The sequence below is a fragment of the Oryctolagus cuniculus genome, chromosome 6, assembly GCF_051225735.1.
Source record: "Oryctolagus cuniculus isolate XC-2025 breed Fujian yellow rabbit chromosome 6, ASM5122573v1, whole genome shotgun sequence".
Taxonomy (NCBI): Eukaryota; Metazoa; Chordata; class Mammalia; order Lagomorpha; family Leporidae; genus Oryctolagus; species Oryctolagus cuniculus.
This window is the reverse complement of record NC_142872.1, coordinates 127,487,754-127,504,774: the sequence shown is the minus strand read 5'-3', so window position 1 is coordinate 127,504,774 and position 17,021 is coordinate 127,487,754. Positions and strand designations below refer to the sequence as shown.

The following is a 17,021-nucleotide window of genomic DNA, read 5'->3' as shown; positions in this document are numbered from 1 at the left end:
CCAAATGGTTGCAACAACCTGGGATGGGAGAGACCAAAGCCGGGAGCCTTGATTTCCTTCTGGGTCTCCCACCTGGGTGGTCAGGGCCTTAGCACTTCAGCCATCTTCTGCTGCTTTCCTAGGCACATAACAGAACGTGGGATTGGAAGTGGAGCAGCCAGGATTTGAATCAGTGCCTATACGGGATGCTGGCATAACAGGCAGAGGCTTAACCTATTGCAACAGCACTGGCCCCTCTAGAGAAGGAATTGTATATGCCAATGTTATAGCTTTCAAATCCTGTTTGGCCATAAACTTGTAGTGAGCAAAATATTTTACCCATTACTATATTTCATGTGCACTGATAGCTTTTATTCTATTTGGTTTCATTTTTTAAGAAGGTTGGTCCTGACCCACAAATAGCATTTCAAGCGGATAACAGGTCATATTCTGTGTTCGGACATAAATGCACAGAGACATGTGCCTATACAAGCACCAGGACTTACAACTCTGAGTGTAACCAACTTAAATGGGCTTAAAATTAAACTCTTCTCATTAGTCCATGTGACTCAGAGGGATTTAACTTTACCTTTGGTCCACAAAGGTCATTTGTGAATCACGCAAAAGTACTTGGCACTTAATGAAGAGACACACATGGGCAGAACTTACGTAAATAATTTATGCTTCCACGCTGCATGAACTACTTATGATTTATTTCAGTTTTCCATTCTGCAACTCATGCTTGATACACCAACCATCTTGGAGACAGGTGTTGGGGTAGGAAGTTCTAAGCAGGTGGAATGAGAAGTTATCGGCCCACAGTTGAACCCAGGCACTCTGATGTGGGTTGCAGACACCCCAAGTGGTGTCTTAACTGCCACAGCAAATGCTCCCCACCAAGGTTAACCTCATTCTCAATCTCCCTGGCCATCCCTGGTCGCCCAGCCGTATACACTGAAGCAGAGCAGCAGGTGGACACAGAAGACAAATCTGTCCCATGTGACAGGGTGGGGATCACACAGGGAGCCTGCAATGATTATTCTGATGTGGGCAATAATTGCTATTTCAATGACTCATGCTACTGGTCCTGTTAACTGTCACTTATTTTCTCTCAATTCTGACATTAGAGCATTTTGATATTATTTTCATCTTACTTAGATTTTCTTTGAGAAGATAGAGGTTCCTTTCAAAGGAGGGAGGCTGCTGCTGCTACCAGGGTCTCCCCAAGGCTGACCCAGGGACGGCAGGTGTGGGTCTACCTGGAGCAGCTGCAGCCTTGGGGAAGCGCCAGGCCTCTCGGAGCCGCCTGTGCTGTGAAATGGAGTGACGCCAGCGGCCACCTCCCGGAACCGGCCAGCCAGGGGGAGAGGCCCCCCTACCACGGGCTCAGTCCCTCAGTCCCGTCTTTTCAAGAGGAGAAGCCACTGGCAACTCCACACCCCTGGAGGGGGTCACAGCTTTTTCTTCAGATGAACTCACCTTCTTTGGGCTCCTACAACCTCAAAGAGTTTAGTCTAATTCTGGAAAATCTTTCTCTTGGTAAGCTTTAGGCTTTGTTAACAGAGAAGACAGACTGTAAATTTGCCTAATTTTGCACTTCAGAGCACTGCTAAGACATCAATTTATTTCTACTGAAAGACAAGGGAGGGGCCGGTGTCGCGGCTCACTTGGTTAATCCTCCGCCTGTGGTGCCGACATCCCATATGGGCACCAGGTTCTAGTCCCAGTTGCTCCTCTTCCAGTCCAGCTCTCTGCTGTGGCCCAGGAGTACAGTGGAGAATGGCCCAAGTGCTTGGACCCTGCATAACGCATGGGAGACCAGGAGGAAGCACCTGGCTCCTGGCTTCAGATCGGCACAGTTCTGGCCATAGCCGTCATTTGGGGGGTGAACCAACGGAAAGAAGACCTGTCTCTCTGTCTCTCACTGTCTATAACTCTAGCTGTCAAATAAATTAATAAAAAAAAAAAAAGAGAGAGAAAGGGAGAGAGAAGCTTCTAGAAAATGCTGGAGGGTCACTAAAAAGATCACCTGTATATTTTTGTTCAGGAAATACAAAAGTCTCAGGAAACTATCATGCTCTATCTCCAAGATTTTCTGGTATTTTGGGGTCATTTTTAAGTCAATGATATAATTTTTAAAATGTAAGAGTAATAGATTATCTGAGGTTTCATTAAATGTCTCTGAAGAAAATAATTAGGTCCCAAGCAAAAGACAGGAAACCAGATAGAAATGAGAAGAAAACTTGATGTAATCACCACGAAGAATGACCAGTCCCATCAATTTGGGAAAAATAACTCATTGTCCAGGATATGTGGACAAAAAGTTACAGAACAAAATACAGCATTTATGACACCAAACACGGGGGGTGTCTGAAGTGGGCTTACTTCTGTGTGTATGTGTGTGTGTGTGTGTGTGTTAATTTTAAAATCTCACCATCGAAGCCAGCATCTCCCTAAGGGGTATCTTCACCCTCTCAGTGGAACGGACCTGCGGAGGTCTCCAAGCACCCACTCCATGCCTGCATCCTCTACAGCACTCCTCTCACTAAACACTCAGGCCTTACAAGTGCCGGAAGCAGGGAAGCTCAACCAGAAGAGGCTTATTCAACAATACTGTCCTGGAGCTGGTGTTGTGCCGTAGTGGGCTAAGCAGTAGCCTGCAATGCTGGCACCCCATATGGGCACTAGTCCGAGTCCTGGCTGCCCACTTCTGAGCCAGTGCCCTGCTGATGTACCTGGGAAAGCAGCAGAAGATTGGTTCAAATACTTGGGCCCCTGCACTCAGGTAAAGCTTCTGGCTTCAGCTTGGACCAGCCTGGGCTGTTGCAGCCAGCTGGGGAGTGAACCAATGGATGGAAGATCTTGTAACTCCTACCTTCAAAATAAGTAAATTATTTTAAAAATAAAATCTTTAAAAGAAGATACTCTCCTGGAACCACACAAACTTTCTAGTAATGGTGGAGAAAATGGCAAAGGGCCACATTCACTGTTATTTTCTAAATTTTTATTTATTTGAGAGACAGAGAGAGACATATAGTCATATAGAGAGAACTTCTGTCCACTGAATCACTCCCCCAGTTCCTGCAAGGAAGCCAGAAGCCAAGATGTCAGTCCAGGTGCCCCATGTGAGTGGCAGGAACCCAGCAACCTGAGCAAGCACCACTGTCGTGCAGGGTCCGTGCCAGAGCCTGCTCCTGAACCCAGGCACTCCGACGTGGGACGCGGGCACCCTAACCAGGCTCCCAACTGCTAGACCGAATGCTCACACCCTAACTGTAATTTTTAATTTCCAAATCTAGCTGAATTTTTTTAAAGTTTGCTTTAAATAATTTCCCATTTGTATACTTCACGGATACGGTACTAACTTTTGGGTGTAATTAAAAGGATACATTTATCCTACTTTAGTGGCGTACTTATATAATGTTTGCATGCCAGCATGTAAGTCTCTGAGTCATCTATGTGTTATCAAAAGATGCACAGTATAATGAAGTAGTATTTAAATGTAAGAAATCAAAGTACCAAAAGCACAAAAGCGAAAAGCCTCCTAGTAGCCAGCAAAATATTACCAGAAATGGAACTTTCAGCACCATACAGGAGAGTCCCACCCCAGACAAATTCCTGGCTAATTAGACACATCCCTGCTTCCCATAACTGCCCCGTGGATACACAAAACCACGCAGCCAGTTCACCAACCAGTCTGCATCGGTTGATCATCTATTCTGCACTGGGTTCTACTAGGTACTGGGTATAGAAAGCTTAAAAAAATTCTCTGCATTCCCAAAGTGCAGTAAGACAAGGGAAAGCTCAATGAGCTACAGTCTAGGTGGAAAGCCAAGCCCACGGAGGGAGCAGTCCACTCTACTGGGGAAGATGAGGGCCATCTCCCCCAGGCGGGGAGGGCAGGAGGAGGTGCTGGGGTGTGAGATGTCACCAGAGTGAACAGGTGTAGGGAGGCATTCTAGGCAGAGAGAGCCCTAAACAAAGGGAAAGTTAGAAGTGACTAAGAAAAAGCAGGAAGGGAAACCATACCCTGTGGTTCTGCCAGCAAGAATTTTTTGTAGAACATAGACCATGCTGGGCTGACACAGGATCAAGATGTGAGACATGAACTCTCGGTCTTCTTTGAAGAAATGTGCGGTGGAAGGAGAGAGGGAGACCCAGCCAGGGCCTGGGAGGGACCCAGGGCAGTCGTGAATTCCCAGCTCTGGCCCTGACCTTGTCCTTTCCCTGGGTGGAAGCAGGGAGAACCCTAGGCCCACCCTAGTCACACAGGTGCTAAGCGGGTAGGGACTCTCAGCAGGGTTGGCCCCAGGAGAATGAGATTCTAGGGTTCATTGCAGGGTGTGAATGCAGTAAATGAAAACCCACAGCGTCTTGAAATTTATTTTCTGCTTGAACAAATATTAAACGTTGAAGAGGGGAGACCGATGTTTTCCAAGCACAGGGCGAGCACAGGTCTGCACGATTCTGAGGAGGGGACGATGCCACTGAGACCGGCACTAAGTGGCAGGGTGGAGACCCCAGGGAAGGGCGGCAGCCAGCCAGCCAGCTACTGGGGCTACAAAGTGGCAGTCCCCAGCTCCCTGACCCCCGAGAGGCCAAAGCTGCCCTCTGCTGCCCACCACCTCGATTCTCCCCTCTCCTGCGGCTCTGCACGGTGTTCAGAATTGCACAGCCCCGGATGATATGAAAGAACTCCAAGAAAGCATGCTTGGAGGACACGTGCAAAGCCAGTCTCTTCCAGAGAACTCAGAGAGTGCTGCCCGATTGGAAACCCAGCTCGGATCTGAAAGTGGAGGACGACTGCAGATTGATGATGACCCCTGGGCCTGGATGGACGAGCCACGCGGAGTATCTCACAGCGGTCATCTAAGCTGGGCTTGACAGCCTTTTGGAAAGCTTCCTTGGACCTCCAAAAAGAACTGCAGAGAATTCAACTTGAAAGAAACATTTTGATTTTGCTGGAACTTTCAGTTTTCAAGGAAAGTTTCACTTTAATATAAAACTCTTATCAACAGACTACAATTTAAAATTGATCTTAAGACATGCAAGCACAAGCTAATAACTTGCCTGCTCGGAATCATGGAAAGCTACAGGATTAATATTAACAACAACTAATATATCCTGACACAGGAAAGAATACTGTGAACCAAAATCAAGGACAGAGGTTAGAATCAAGGGCGGTCAGTTGGCTTCACCATTAACCTCGTGGTTTTATCAATCATCGTGACGCTGGGTGTGAGCACGCAGTAACGACGCCTCTCTGGGTGTGCTTGTGGAATCGGTCTCATTACACCGTCGCCTGCACCGCCCATTGGGAAAAGGCAAAAACTGTCACGAGCCTCACTCTGGAACATCTGCCTCCAAAGGGGCAGAGGAATTCTTCACTCTGTTCAGTCGGCAAATTCTAGGTGAGCGTGCAGCAGGTTGAGTGTGGCAGCTTCGGGCTTTCGGGCTGTGACGTTATTATCAGTTGTTGCACCTCCTTTAATTACTTTCCCCCTTTTGAAAGATAACAACCAGAAACAGACACACAGAGACATGCACCTGCCTGCAGAGAGCAGTTCTGGAATTATCCAGTGTTGAGGCTGGCTTCCCGCCTGGTCCAGGTCATTGACTGGTCTGTATAGGTTATTTTTTAAATGGCTCACATTATATTAAACTGGGTAACTTCACAATGCCAGTGAATGCCTACTCTGTCCCATATGTGGTCAAAGCCACAAAAATCAACATGTCCTGGACCAACCCTGGCACCGCCACGCTGCTCCTGCTGTCTCCTCTTCCTGAGGGCAGGGCACCACCCTCCTGGTTAACAGAGCTGTGTTCTCCTTTCATGAGGCTTTCTCTGCCACCATCAGCCAGTCACCAAGGTGCTCTCAAAGTGAGGTTTGTCTCCCAGCCAACCACCACTCCATGACAAGTCCTTCAGACCATGATCTCCCATCTCCTGTGCCTTTCGGGTCTCAGTTCCCGTTTCTATGGCTTACGGCAGTCTTGCTTATCTTTTTGACCTCACTGGCCCTTGCTACCCCATCAGAGGTCTCGGAGCATCGTCTCTGGGGAGCACTGCTCTCCATGGTCAGCCACCGTGTGACACCTTAGCCTCTCAGCCAGTTTCCTGCCTCTATATTGGAACAGTCTGGGGACAGGAGCCTGCTTGCATGGCATTTGAACAGCCAGGGTCTAACCGGAGTGCTGGCGCATGGTAGGTATTCTATAAAGGTTTGAAAAGGAACTGCATGGTAATGGGGCCTTTCCTCAAACTGGTGTTCACAAAAATGAGGCGGACTCGATGCAATCCGCAAATGACAAAATAAAACGTAAAGGGGTCTTCCTGTGCAAAGACAATCCAAGCACCAGCGTGGTTCCAGTGGCTGCTCTATATGGGAGGTATGATTGACACGGGCATGTCCCTTGGCTGTAGAATGCACATTTGTTTACGACCTTGAATAATTGCCGTTATTCACGGAGCACACAAGAAAGGACTTGCGAGACTTGGAGAAGCTGGCTTGTGTGTTTTGAAATGCAGCAGAACCCACCTGGGCCTGGGTTGGTTTGTTTTACTTGTGTCAAGTCAGAGCTAATTGCTAATGTTTCCTTCCCCGCCCCCAAAGAGTTGATGACCTCATGTACAAGAACCATGATCCTGAACCGGCTTTCTGAAATGTCAGAACTTGCCGCAGCCATCGTCCTGTACCCAGGCTGTGACTCGTCCTCAGCGGCTGGAAAGCGAGGACAGAGGAAGCAGGAGATCAACTGACAATGCCCTCAACCTCAACCTCTCACCACGTGGTCAGCCCTGGAGGAGGAAGAGTCCTTGGGACAGGGTGGGATGCAAAGGCTATTTATGGTAGGAAGGGCATAGAATAAAAACAACAACAATAGCAGCGGTGGTGGTAGTTGTGGTAGTAGTAGTAACAAAGGCAGTAAATGGTATTCTTGGGTTTGCATCCTACCCTACATTTATTAGCTGCATGACCTTGGGTAGAATTCTTAGCCCTCATCGTATCAGCTTTTAAACAGCCAGTGGGTTGTTTTGCAGATGAAAGGCAAACTATTGGCGTCTAATAGATGCATAGAGAGAGCCTGGAACAGAGGAGCTCGAAGGCTGACGCTCTGCCAATACAACAAGAGTTTCATGCATGCACTCCCTCACTTATCCACTCACTCGCTCATTTATGAAGTCTCCATGGAACGCTGACTGTGCCTCAGGCCCTGAGCTAAGCCACAGGGATATGGAAGCGAACAAAGCAACCCCGTGTCTGCTCTGGGGAGTTTCCACTCTTGTAGGAAGGACAGAAGCAGCGAGCAACATAAACATACATGCAGAAGAAAGAGACCAAGCAGTGATCAGCGCACTGAAGGAAGACAGAGATCCTACACGGAGTGAGGGAATAAGCACTGGGGCAGAGGGGCTGGTGCAGGGACAAACTCCTGGAGAGCTTCCCTCTGGCCACAGAGAGCCCCCAGAGCCAAGACTGCAAGCTCTCTGAGCAGCAACCTCCCTCCCTCTGTCCCAGGTCTCGGGAACTCACCCTTCTCTGCATGGACCCACAGACCAGACTCCACTGGGGGTGCAGCAGGCAACGTGCACTGCCAGCCAGCATGCTGATGATGCTGGGAGGACTGGGTATGGGAGATGAGAAGCAGCCTCAAAGAACGGCTGACCGCATGGTCCGAGGGAAGCGAGTACATACAAGGAAAGATGCCAGAATGTTCGCCAGGCATCACTGCTACAGGCTGCAAGAGACAAGGAAGGTCCCAGCGTGTGAGGGCTGTGGGATGCCAAGCAGAGGAAGGAGGAAGCTCCACAGCCTTGGTGCGGGTGGAGGGGGTGAGACAAGTGCAGGGCGGCTGCTGGCATCCCGGCACCCCAAAAGTGAGATGAAAAAGAGCACAAGCCCCCGGCGCCCCCACTGTAAAATGTGTTGCATCTAAGGAGGAGCCTGAGGCTCCCTTACAGCAAGCCACAGACTCCAAGCACCCGTCTGAGCCCTCACTTTCACTACAGTGGCCTCCCCTTGGCCTCTAATGCCAGCTTCAAGGTCACTTCCTACAGGGCTCCGAGGGACCTGCCCACCATGCGTGGGCATTTGGAAACTGTGACATTTAGCCCCCACTTTAACCTCCAGCTTGGTAGAAGATCTAGAAAGGAGATTACATGAACTAATCTGACCCTCTGCCCTTTTTTTAGGCCATTCAAAGGCCTGCAACCCAAACTGGCAGACACGTACCACGTGCACCCCACCGCCCACACCTCCAGCCTCCCCTGACCCTCAGCAGGCACAGAAGGCCATCCAGGACACTCCTCTGCCCTCAGGGCAGTGGATGGCCTCATAACAGCTCTCAAGCCCACTCCAGAATCACTGTGGATTTGATGGCACAACACCAAGGCTTGGGCTCTTCACAGCATCGGCTGGCCTTCATAACAAAATGGTGCTTACAGGCCACGGGCAGACCAGGTGGTCTGATGCTTTTCCGTCTAGTAGGACAAGACATTATATGACACTTCTGCACATCTCCCGTCTCTGTGTGAGCAGTTCCCTGGTTGAGGTTAGAGTTCTGAGAAAAAACATGTTCTGTTTGAAGCCAAGGGTTGGCTGAACGCTTCGGTCTCAGATTGAAAGCAGTTTAGCCCAGCTAGCCATGAAGGAGCTTAGCAAAAGTCACCACGCTCGAAGATAAGGTGCACGTGTATGGACCTCTGTGTGTGCATCTCTGTGTGTGTGCACATACGTGTGTGTAGAGTTATATGCAGAAGGAAAGTCTAAAGACAGGCAGGAGGCGATAAAGAAGACAGATAAGATCTGAAGTCTCCCAAGAGCTGAGAAGAGCGAGCCATGTACCGGTATCAAGGGTAAATCAAGAGGTATGCTGGGAAAAGGCTTTTATGATCAGCCTTATTTGGAGCCAGTCCATGTTTCTCTTTAATTGCACCTCTCATTTTCTTGAGTAATAATTATAAGGCTAACTTTTCAAATAAAATCAAATCGTTCCTCTGCTTTATACAGACATGTTGCAAGGCAGGTTAAGGCAAGTTTCCCAAACCCCTGTCCTGGGCAGCCAGTCGTGGGGGGTTCAGTGCAGAGAGCTGGGTTAGGAAGCTGTTCTGAGCCCAGTTCCCACACTGATCCTCTGAGGGCAAGCCACTTGAGAAGATGGGTCCGTGGGCCCCTGAGCCTTGGGTGATCTCAGTTTCCTTGTTGATTTGATAATAAAATGTGTGTGTGTGTGTGTGTGTGTGTGTATGTGTATGAGAGAGGAAGAGAGAGGGAGAGGGAGAGGGAGAAGGAGAGGGAGAAGGAGAGGGAGGGAGAGGGAGGGAGGAAGAGAGGGAGGGAAAGGAGGAAGGGAGGGAGGGAGGAAGGGAGGGATGGGGAGTAGCTTAACCGTTTTGCAGAGCAAATCAGTAATTCATTTCTATAACATTCAATGCTGAATCTATCCCTAGCCCATCACTAACCTCTGCCATTGATCAAGGGATCCTAGCAACAGTGAGATGCAAGTTCTGACAAGGCCCTGGTTTCACTGTGTAAGAAATCAAAGCCACAGTCTTCTATTGGCTCAGTAAAACCTTCGGGCACCCAACAAAACGAAAGCTTCCCTCTGCCGACGCTCACTAGGACTGCGGTTTCTCAGCCTCAGAAAGGGCTGCTGTCTCACAGCAAAGGAGGTAAAGTCACTCCCAAACACACACACCGCTGTCCGTGCTTTGAAGATGCATTACCAGACATCCCCTGCTTTGCTCCGTATCCGAGGCTGATTCCCGCAAGCTGCATCTCCCGGGCTCATTTTGCCCTCCAGCTCTGGGTTCAGTTTGGCCCATGGGAGGCCCTGGCAGGAGACTGGGAGATACCAGGGCCTTGCTCCTCCTCCCTCTTGGCACCCGCAGTGTCTCTGGCAGCGATTCCACCTCCCATCGGAGAACTGCTCCCTCTGTGGTCCCAGCGCCTGCTGGGTGGCTTCTCCGACACCCACCGCCTCCCTTTGATGCTCAGCCCTTCAGGTAATGGCTGGGTTGCCTAACCGCTCCTGCATCCTCTCCAGCCTTGGCAATGGATGCCTTCATGAACCAGCCGGCACCCGGAGTGTCTCCCTGTGCAGAGCCCCTGTTCTCTGGAGGACAGAGACAAGGAGGACACAGACACCACACGATGAATTTGGCACGTTCATCCATTACTGGCAGCCAAGGTCTTGTGTGGTGCATCTGCTTGACCAGCCAGTGCGACTTGCACTCGGTGTGTGTTGGAATGGAAGGAACGCAGGATAGAGAACTAAAGAGCGAGGTCTCCCATGCAGCCGTGTGACCTTTACCAACTGCCTTAGAGCCACACGACCTGGGGATGACAGCTCATGTGGTCTGCTGACTGCCTGTTGGCCTCAAACAGGGAGGGCAAGGACACAGGTGTTAGAAACTGAAGTGGCCACTGCACATTTAAATATATTGCTATCGTATGAGACACAGTCGATTTTCACACAGCAGGAAATGCTTTGCTCTTGGCCAAGACTGACTTTGACTTTGCAGCCTGATTTGTACTGAACGTATTAACACAGAAAATGCATGTTGACTAGTGCCCGGCACATCACAAGAGCTATGTGGGTCCCAGCCATGAGTGCTAAGCTGGGTCCCCTTGGCATTGTGATGTGTCAGCTTGACAAAGACCATGCAGCGAGGTCAAGGTGAACTTACCGATGTCAAGAACCCTCTGCTTTGCTGTGTGCTGCCGAGAGTGCCAGTACTTCCAGTATTTCAGTTGTTCATCTCGGTTTTTGTCCTCACTGAACACCACCATCACCACGCTCTGCAGAGGGGAGAATGGCAGCACTTACTCCATGGTCAATGCCTCTGTGACCTAGTCCATCCCCAGTCCTGGAAACTCTACCTGGGATGTATCCCTGTGATCTGGCTTCTCTTGCTTTAGAAAACTAAAGCAAGAGCTCAGCCATACAGTGAGTCCAGCCATCTGGTTGGTTTTGTTTTAAAAGGGGACCACTTAAAAGGTGACCTGGGCAGGTGTTTGGCCAGCAGTTAAGACGCTGCTTGGGATGCCTTTATCTTACTTTAAGGGGCGTGGGCTTGAGTCCCGGCTCTGCTTCCAACTCCAACTTCCTGCTAACGCACACCCTGGGAGGTACCAAGTGATGGTTCAAGTACTGGGATGCTTGCTACCTACAAGGCAGATCCAGGTTTAGTTCCAGGTTCCTGGTCTCAGCCTGGGGCAGCCCCAGCTGTTACAGGCATTTGGGGAGTGAACTAGACAGATGTCTTTCTCTACCTCTTCCTTCTGCCCTTTTTTTTTTTTTTTTAATGATTTATGTATTTGAAAGTCAAAGTTACAGAGAGGTAGAGGAAGAGAGAGAGAAAAAGTCTTCCATCTGCTGGTTCACTCTCCAAAGGGTAGAAATGGCCAGGGCTGGGCCTAGCAGAAGCCAGGATCCAGGAGCCTCATCTGGGTCTCCCACGTGGGTGCAGGGGCCCAAGTACTTGTGTCACCTTCCACTGCTTTCCCAGGCACATTAGCAGGGAGCTGGAACAGAAGTGGAGCATCTGGGACATGAACCAGCACCCAGATGGGATGCCGGCACTGCAGACAGTGGCTTTACCTGCTCTGCCACAGTGCTGGCCCCTTCTCTCTCCTTTCAAATAATTTCTCTCTCTCCCCCCCCACCTCCCTTCCTCTCTCTCTCTCTCTTCCCACCTTTCACATTAATCCATTAATATTTTTTTTTATTTTTAAGGTAAGTCTATTTTGGTGCAAACTTGAAACTCCTTGCACAATTTTTTTTCTATAATATATTGGTTTTTCCATGAACCTTATGAATGTCCCTTTATATGCATGGATTGCAAAAACTTTTGCACCAAAATAAACTTGTCTTCAATGACAACATCTTAAACTTCCTGAAGCACCTGCTATCCAGGGGTGGCTCTCGGTTCAAAACCTGGCTCATTCCTAATGTTGTGTGAACATTTTTACATAAGAGAGCGATGTTGGTTAGGAGAGTGTGACTGAGAACGCTGCATCACACATCATTCACAGCACGACGTGGCCTCCACAGACCTGCCCGAGTGGCAACAAAGGGCCCCACTCCCCATGCTGGTGGGACTGTGGGCCCAACCAGCCCTTCTGTCTTCTCTCTCCCACTCCCTCAAATGTTCCCACCCACAGGGAAGCCTCCCAAAAGTTCATCACCCAAGAAACAAAAGATAAGGGTTTTTGGTTAAACAACTTCAGCATTAATGCGTAGCTTTTTTTCACCAATGATTCATGCCTTCCATGAACTTTTTGAAGACCTCCACTCCCCTGCTTCTATGTATAAAAATTTGCTGTGTGGCTTCCTGGTGTTTATTTCTGTCTCCAAATGAAAATAACATTTAAAGTGTTTTTTTTTTTTTTTTTTTTTTAGCAAATGGCTAAATTAGTATCCATAATGGCATATTCCTGGGACAGAAATTTATTTCATCAACAATACAGAAAAAAATCAGTTTGAAATTGTTGTTATTAAGCCTTACATGCTTTTACTTGAAATTAAATGCCGGACTCAAAAAAACAAATGTTGGCTGGATACAGGTGCACCCGGCTTTCTTTAAGACTGCTTGATACGGGCCGGCGCCGCGGCTCACTAGGCTAATCCTCCACCTTGCGGCGCCGACACACTGGGTTCTAGTCCCAGTCGGGGCGCCGGATTCTGTCCCGGTTGCCCCTCTTCCAGGCCAGCTTTCTGCTGTGGCCAGGGAGTGCAGTGGAGGATGGCCCAGGTGCTTGGGCCCTGCACCCCATGGGAGACCAGGAGAAGCACCTGGCTCCTGGTTCCTGCCATCGGATCAGTGCAGTACGCCAGCTGCGGCGGCCACTGGAGGGTGAACCAACGGCAAAGGAAGACCTTTCTCTCTGTCTCTCTCTCTCACTGTCCACTCTGCCTGTCAAAAAAAAAAAAAAAAAAAAGACTGCTTGATACCCAGAGCCAAGGAGTAAGAAACGTCCCCTCCAAGAGGCACCGACTTGCTTACTCAAAGTGTTAGATTGAAGCCCTGAAGACAATGGGGTTCGGGAGGGGTCCACTTTGTTTTAGCCAGAAATGGAGCATACAGGAACAAATCTTCCATATTACATCACTTCCACCATTCCTACACAGTGGGATTCCTGGGAAACTCCCTGTGCTCCAAATACCCCCTCCTCCTCCTTTGTTCAGGGTAACAGCAATGGCGTAGTTGTTTAAGAGGGAGAATATGAGTGGTGTCACAGCCTGCATCCCACACCAGAGTGCTGGTTCAAGTTCCAGCTCCTCCACTTCCGGAAAAGCTTCCCGTTAATGTGCCTGGGAACACAGCAGCTGGTGCAGTGCTTGGGCTCCCACCACCCAGCAGGATGGATTTCCGGGTTCCTGGCTTTGGCTGGTACAGGCCCAGCTGTTGCAGTCACTTGGAAAGTGAACCAGCAGATGGAAGATGTCCTCCCCCTCTCTCTACCCCTCCATCCCTAAGGAAATCTCTTATTGAAAATGCAACCCACGTGTAACAAGGTAGGGCTGTACTGTGTCTGTCCCGAGGTGGAGGCCTCCACGCTGCTCACCACAGCACACTCGAGCAGACCTGGGAAAGCTGTGCCCTGTCAAGGACAATCTCGGTGTTTACAACATCCCTGCTAGCGGCTGAGAGAGCTAGGTTCAAGAAGTTGGTGGCCCCGGGATGTACTCTGGTTCCCTCACATTGTAGCTGTGTGACCTTGTCCAGTTACTGGCTTCTAAAAGCCCAAGCTCAGTAATAGTCTAAAAACAACAGAACCTTTTGCAGGGAATTGGCATTCGTGTCGATGAGCGGCTCAACTGCACGGTGCAAACCCAGCGCCCGGCCCGTGGAAGATCCTCAGCAAACACGAGTGGTGATATTCTGACTCTCGTGTTGGCAGCCTCCCTCTCCGCGGTCATGGCCACAGAGTGGGACATCCTAATTCTCCTGGAGGCACTCAGCACGCCAGGCACCTCTCCACCTGCAGCCTCGTGTGAGGTCTTGGCCCCATGTGACGGGGCTAAACCCAGGCTGGACCCTGTTCTGCGCCCACTGTGCTGTTCCCCTCTTACTGTTCTGAAGAGCTTAGGCGGAGGCAACTCAGACAAACCAGCACAAATCGTCTTACAGCCGACCAGCAAAGTCCTTCACCCTCTTTGCAGAGCTGTGCTATAATTTCCCTTTTCAGCAGGGAAAGGATTAGCCGTCACCTCCCTCCTTGGCAGCAGTGACAATTCCAGCAGCTGGCGGGCTTCCAGAGCAGTGAGCCAGGGCTCCGGTTTCACTTCCCACAAGTAGGACTAACACTCACCCACCTGGAAATCCCTCCCAGTTCCTCCTGGTGGGGACCACGCCTCAGCCCTGGAACCCTGAGTGAGCCCCAGGCTGCAGAGGGTTTTAAACAAAGTGCCAAGGGCTCCAGGGACTGAGGCTGAGTCGTGTTCTCCTGAACAGAGCACAGCTCCTCCTCATCCACCAGCATATTCTGACTTAAAGCCACTTATTTGAAAAACTACAGACGGACTGATGGAGACGACAGGTAGCACACAGGCAGGGAATGGAGGAAGGAAAGCCCCCTGGGTACAGTCAGAAGGCACGTTCCAGCCACGGTCCTTCCCGGGGGGTTTATTGGTTACTGATTAAAATGATAAACCACCAGCCGATACATTATTCTCTTGCTCTAACTCTCTGACATTTGTTCCAGAATTATTTCGTTTGGAAATTTTTCCATGCCATTCCACAAGGCTGCGAGGCAGCCACCATACTCACGGACCCCTCCTAGGTTGAGAAACGAGGCCCCTACCCTGACTTTGCTGATGGGGTGTCGGAAGCATTTGTTGTCCCCGGTCTCGCTGAGCGTGATGGCGTAGAACTGTCCTTTGTTGAGGTAGGTCATGGGGCCTTCCCCCTGCTTCTGGCGGAGCGACTTGGTGGCTTCCAGGGTGTACTGAAACGTGCCGCTGCGAGCAGACAACAAACACCGATCAGATTGGCATGGCACAGGTTTCTGCGCTCCCGCCGAACTTTGCATCCATAGCATTTCGTATGAATATTAACCAATGTTTACTCGGTTTCAGAGACAAAATATAGCATATGGCAAAAACACACGAGACCAGACCAAAGGTCACTGCTATACAACACCCACACCATGTCTAATAGTGGCCCATAAACCAGATGGTTTAAAAGGGAAAAGTCCACCTGGTGCCTAGACAATCGTGTAAGCTTGTGCCCAGAGAACCGCTGATGGGTCTTAGCTGACAGCCAGGTAATGCCTGAAGCTCAAGAATGAATGGAATTAACCAATCAATTTTATCCTAACAACAAGCCAAATGTATGAATGCTTTTTGTTCAACTCTTGGATATGCCTAACCACTTTTTTTTTTTTTTTTTTTTTTTTTTTTTTTTTTTTTGTCAAATGGAGATGTTGCAAGCAACTATATGCCAGTTAAAAAGTGTGAAAATCAAAAACCCACATATTCACTCCTGGGAATCTAGTGTCCTAACAGGGAGTGTTTGTTGCCTTTTCTTCATGTTTGTAAGCCTGTAAGAGAATTCACAACAGGTTGCTCTAAATCAAGAGTTTGCAAATGACAGTCTGCAGGCCATAGACAGCTCACCACCTGTTGTTGTAAATAAAGTTTTATTAGACCACAGTTATGCCCATTTGTGTATGTACTGTCTATGACTGCTTCCACGCTGCAACAGAAAGACTGAGTAGTAGTGATAGACGTGGGAACCTTCCAAATCTAAAGTATTTATGACCTAGTGCATTACAGAAAAAGCGTGCACATCTCTGCTCTAGTTCCCCTAGTATTTTTTTTAATTTTTTTTTTATTTTTGACAGGCAAGAGTGGACAGTGAGAGAGAGAGACAGAGAGAAAGGTCTTCCTTTAACCATTGGTTCACCCTCCGATGGCCACTGCAGCCGGCGCACCGCGCTGATCCAAAGCCAGGAGCCAGGTGCTTCTCCTGGTCTCCCATGCGGGTGCAGGGCTCAAGGACCTGAGCCATCCTCCACTGCACTCCTGGGCCACAGCAGAGAGCTGGACCGGAAGAGGAGCAACCGGGACAGAATCCGGTGCCCCGACCGGGACTAGAACCTGGTGTGCCAGCGCCACAGGCAGAGGATTAGCCTATTGAGCCGTGGCGCTGGCCTCCCCTAGTATTTTTAAAATGCGGTGTCACTTATAAAAACACTGATTCTTCCCTACACAGTCATTGTTGCCTAGTGTGTCTTCTCAGAAATATTCCTGTCTGCCGCACTGCGATGGCACACTGTGAGAGTCCCAACCAAAAATCCCCACCACGTTTCTGACCCATGAGAACCTCTCCACTGGCTCTGTGCCTTTTCCAGCTCTTTCATTTCCTAATCTTTGAAAGGCTGAGCACAAAGAGGACTCTTAAAACTTCATCTACTAAAATAGCCTACTTACAGGATCACGACGGGCTCTGGCTTTCTGTGTTAAATATTTCCATAATGTTTCATTGACTTTTAAACTTTATAATGAGAAAAAAAAGTTTGAGGGACAAAAATCACATTCCTCTGATACAATGAAAATCTCAGGCTTATGCCAATCAACTGAACCAATTCCAGAATACGTGCCTTAGAACAAAGTGAGAAATAAATCACTCAAGACAGAACCAATTTCCTTGTCATTTTGCCTGAAAAAGCAATTTCAATGCAGTGCCAATGAATCATAACATTTTAGACCAAGACAGGATCCTAGGAATCAGCTAGACCAGTAGCTGTACCTTATCAGGGCACAAACCTAAGGGGAACTGTGAAACCTCTTCCCAGGAAAGGCACAGAGGAACAGAAACGACTTTTAATACAGTTTCAGGATTTGGGGCCTGCAAGCTTATCTATAATGCAGGACTAGAACCCAAGATTCAGCCACCTTCCTCATCTCACAGTTGTGGGAGACCCTGAGACACCCCCACCCCAGAAAGAGAAGTCGGGTCTGGTGGGTGGTAAGTCAGTGCTCTTGTCACTAGACAGGCCACCCTGGGTTTGTTGATGCAAATTTGGTACTCA

At 49.2% G+C, this 17,021-nt stretch overlaps 1 protein-coding gene across 12 annotated transcripts in view; it reads right to left on the bottom strand.

Moving 5' to 3' along the window:
- Positions 1 to 17,021, bottom strand: part of GRHL2 (grainyhead like transcription factor 2) — a 160,669-nt gene that overhangs the window by 67,846 nt on the left and 75,802 nt on the right. For 8 of the 12 annotated variants that reach the window (XM_089336414.1, XM_089336411.1, XM_070075373.2 and 5 more), the window contains 2 exons: positions 14,790 to 14,946; positions 10,670 to 10,781 (listed from right to left, as the gene is read on the bottom strand). In XM_089336414.1, the coding sequence (XP_089192540.1) occupies positions 10,670 to 10,781; positions 14,790 to 14,946 (269 nt within the window). Of the gene's footprint in view, positions 1 to 4,342; positions 4,917 to 5,031; positions 6,194 to 6,405; positions 6,702 to 10,669; positions 10,782 to 14,789; positions 14,947 to 17,021 lie in introns of those variants that run through there. The other 4 variants (XM_089336417.1, XM_089336418.1, XM_089336416.1 and 1 more) reach the window with 4 other exon arrangements.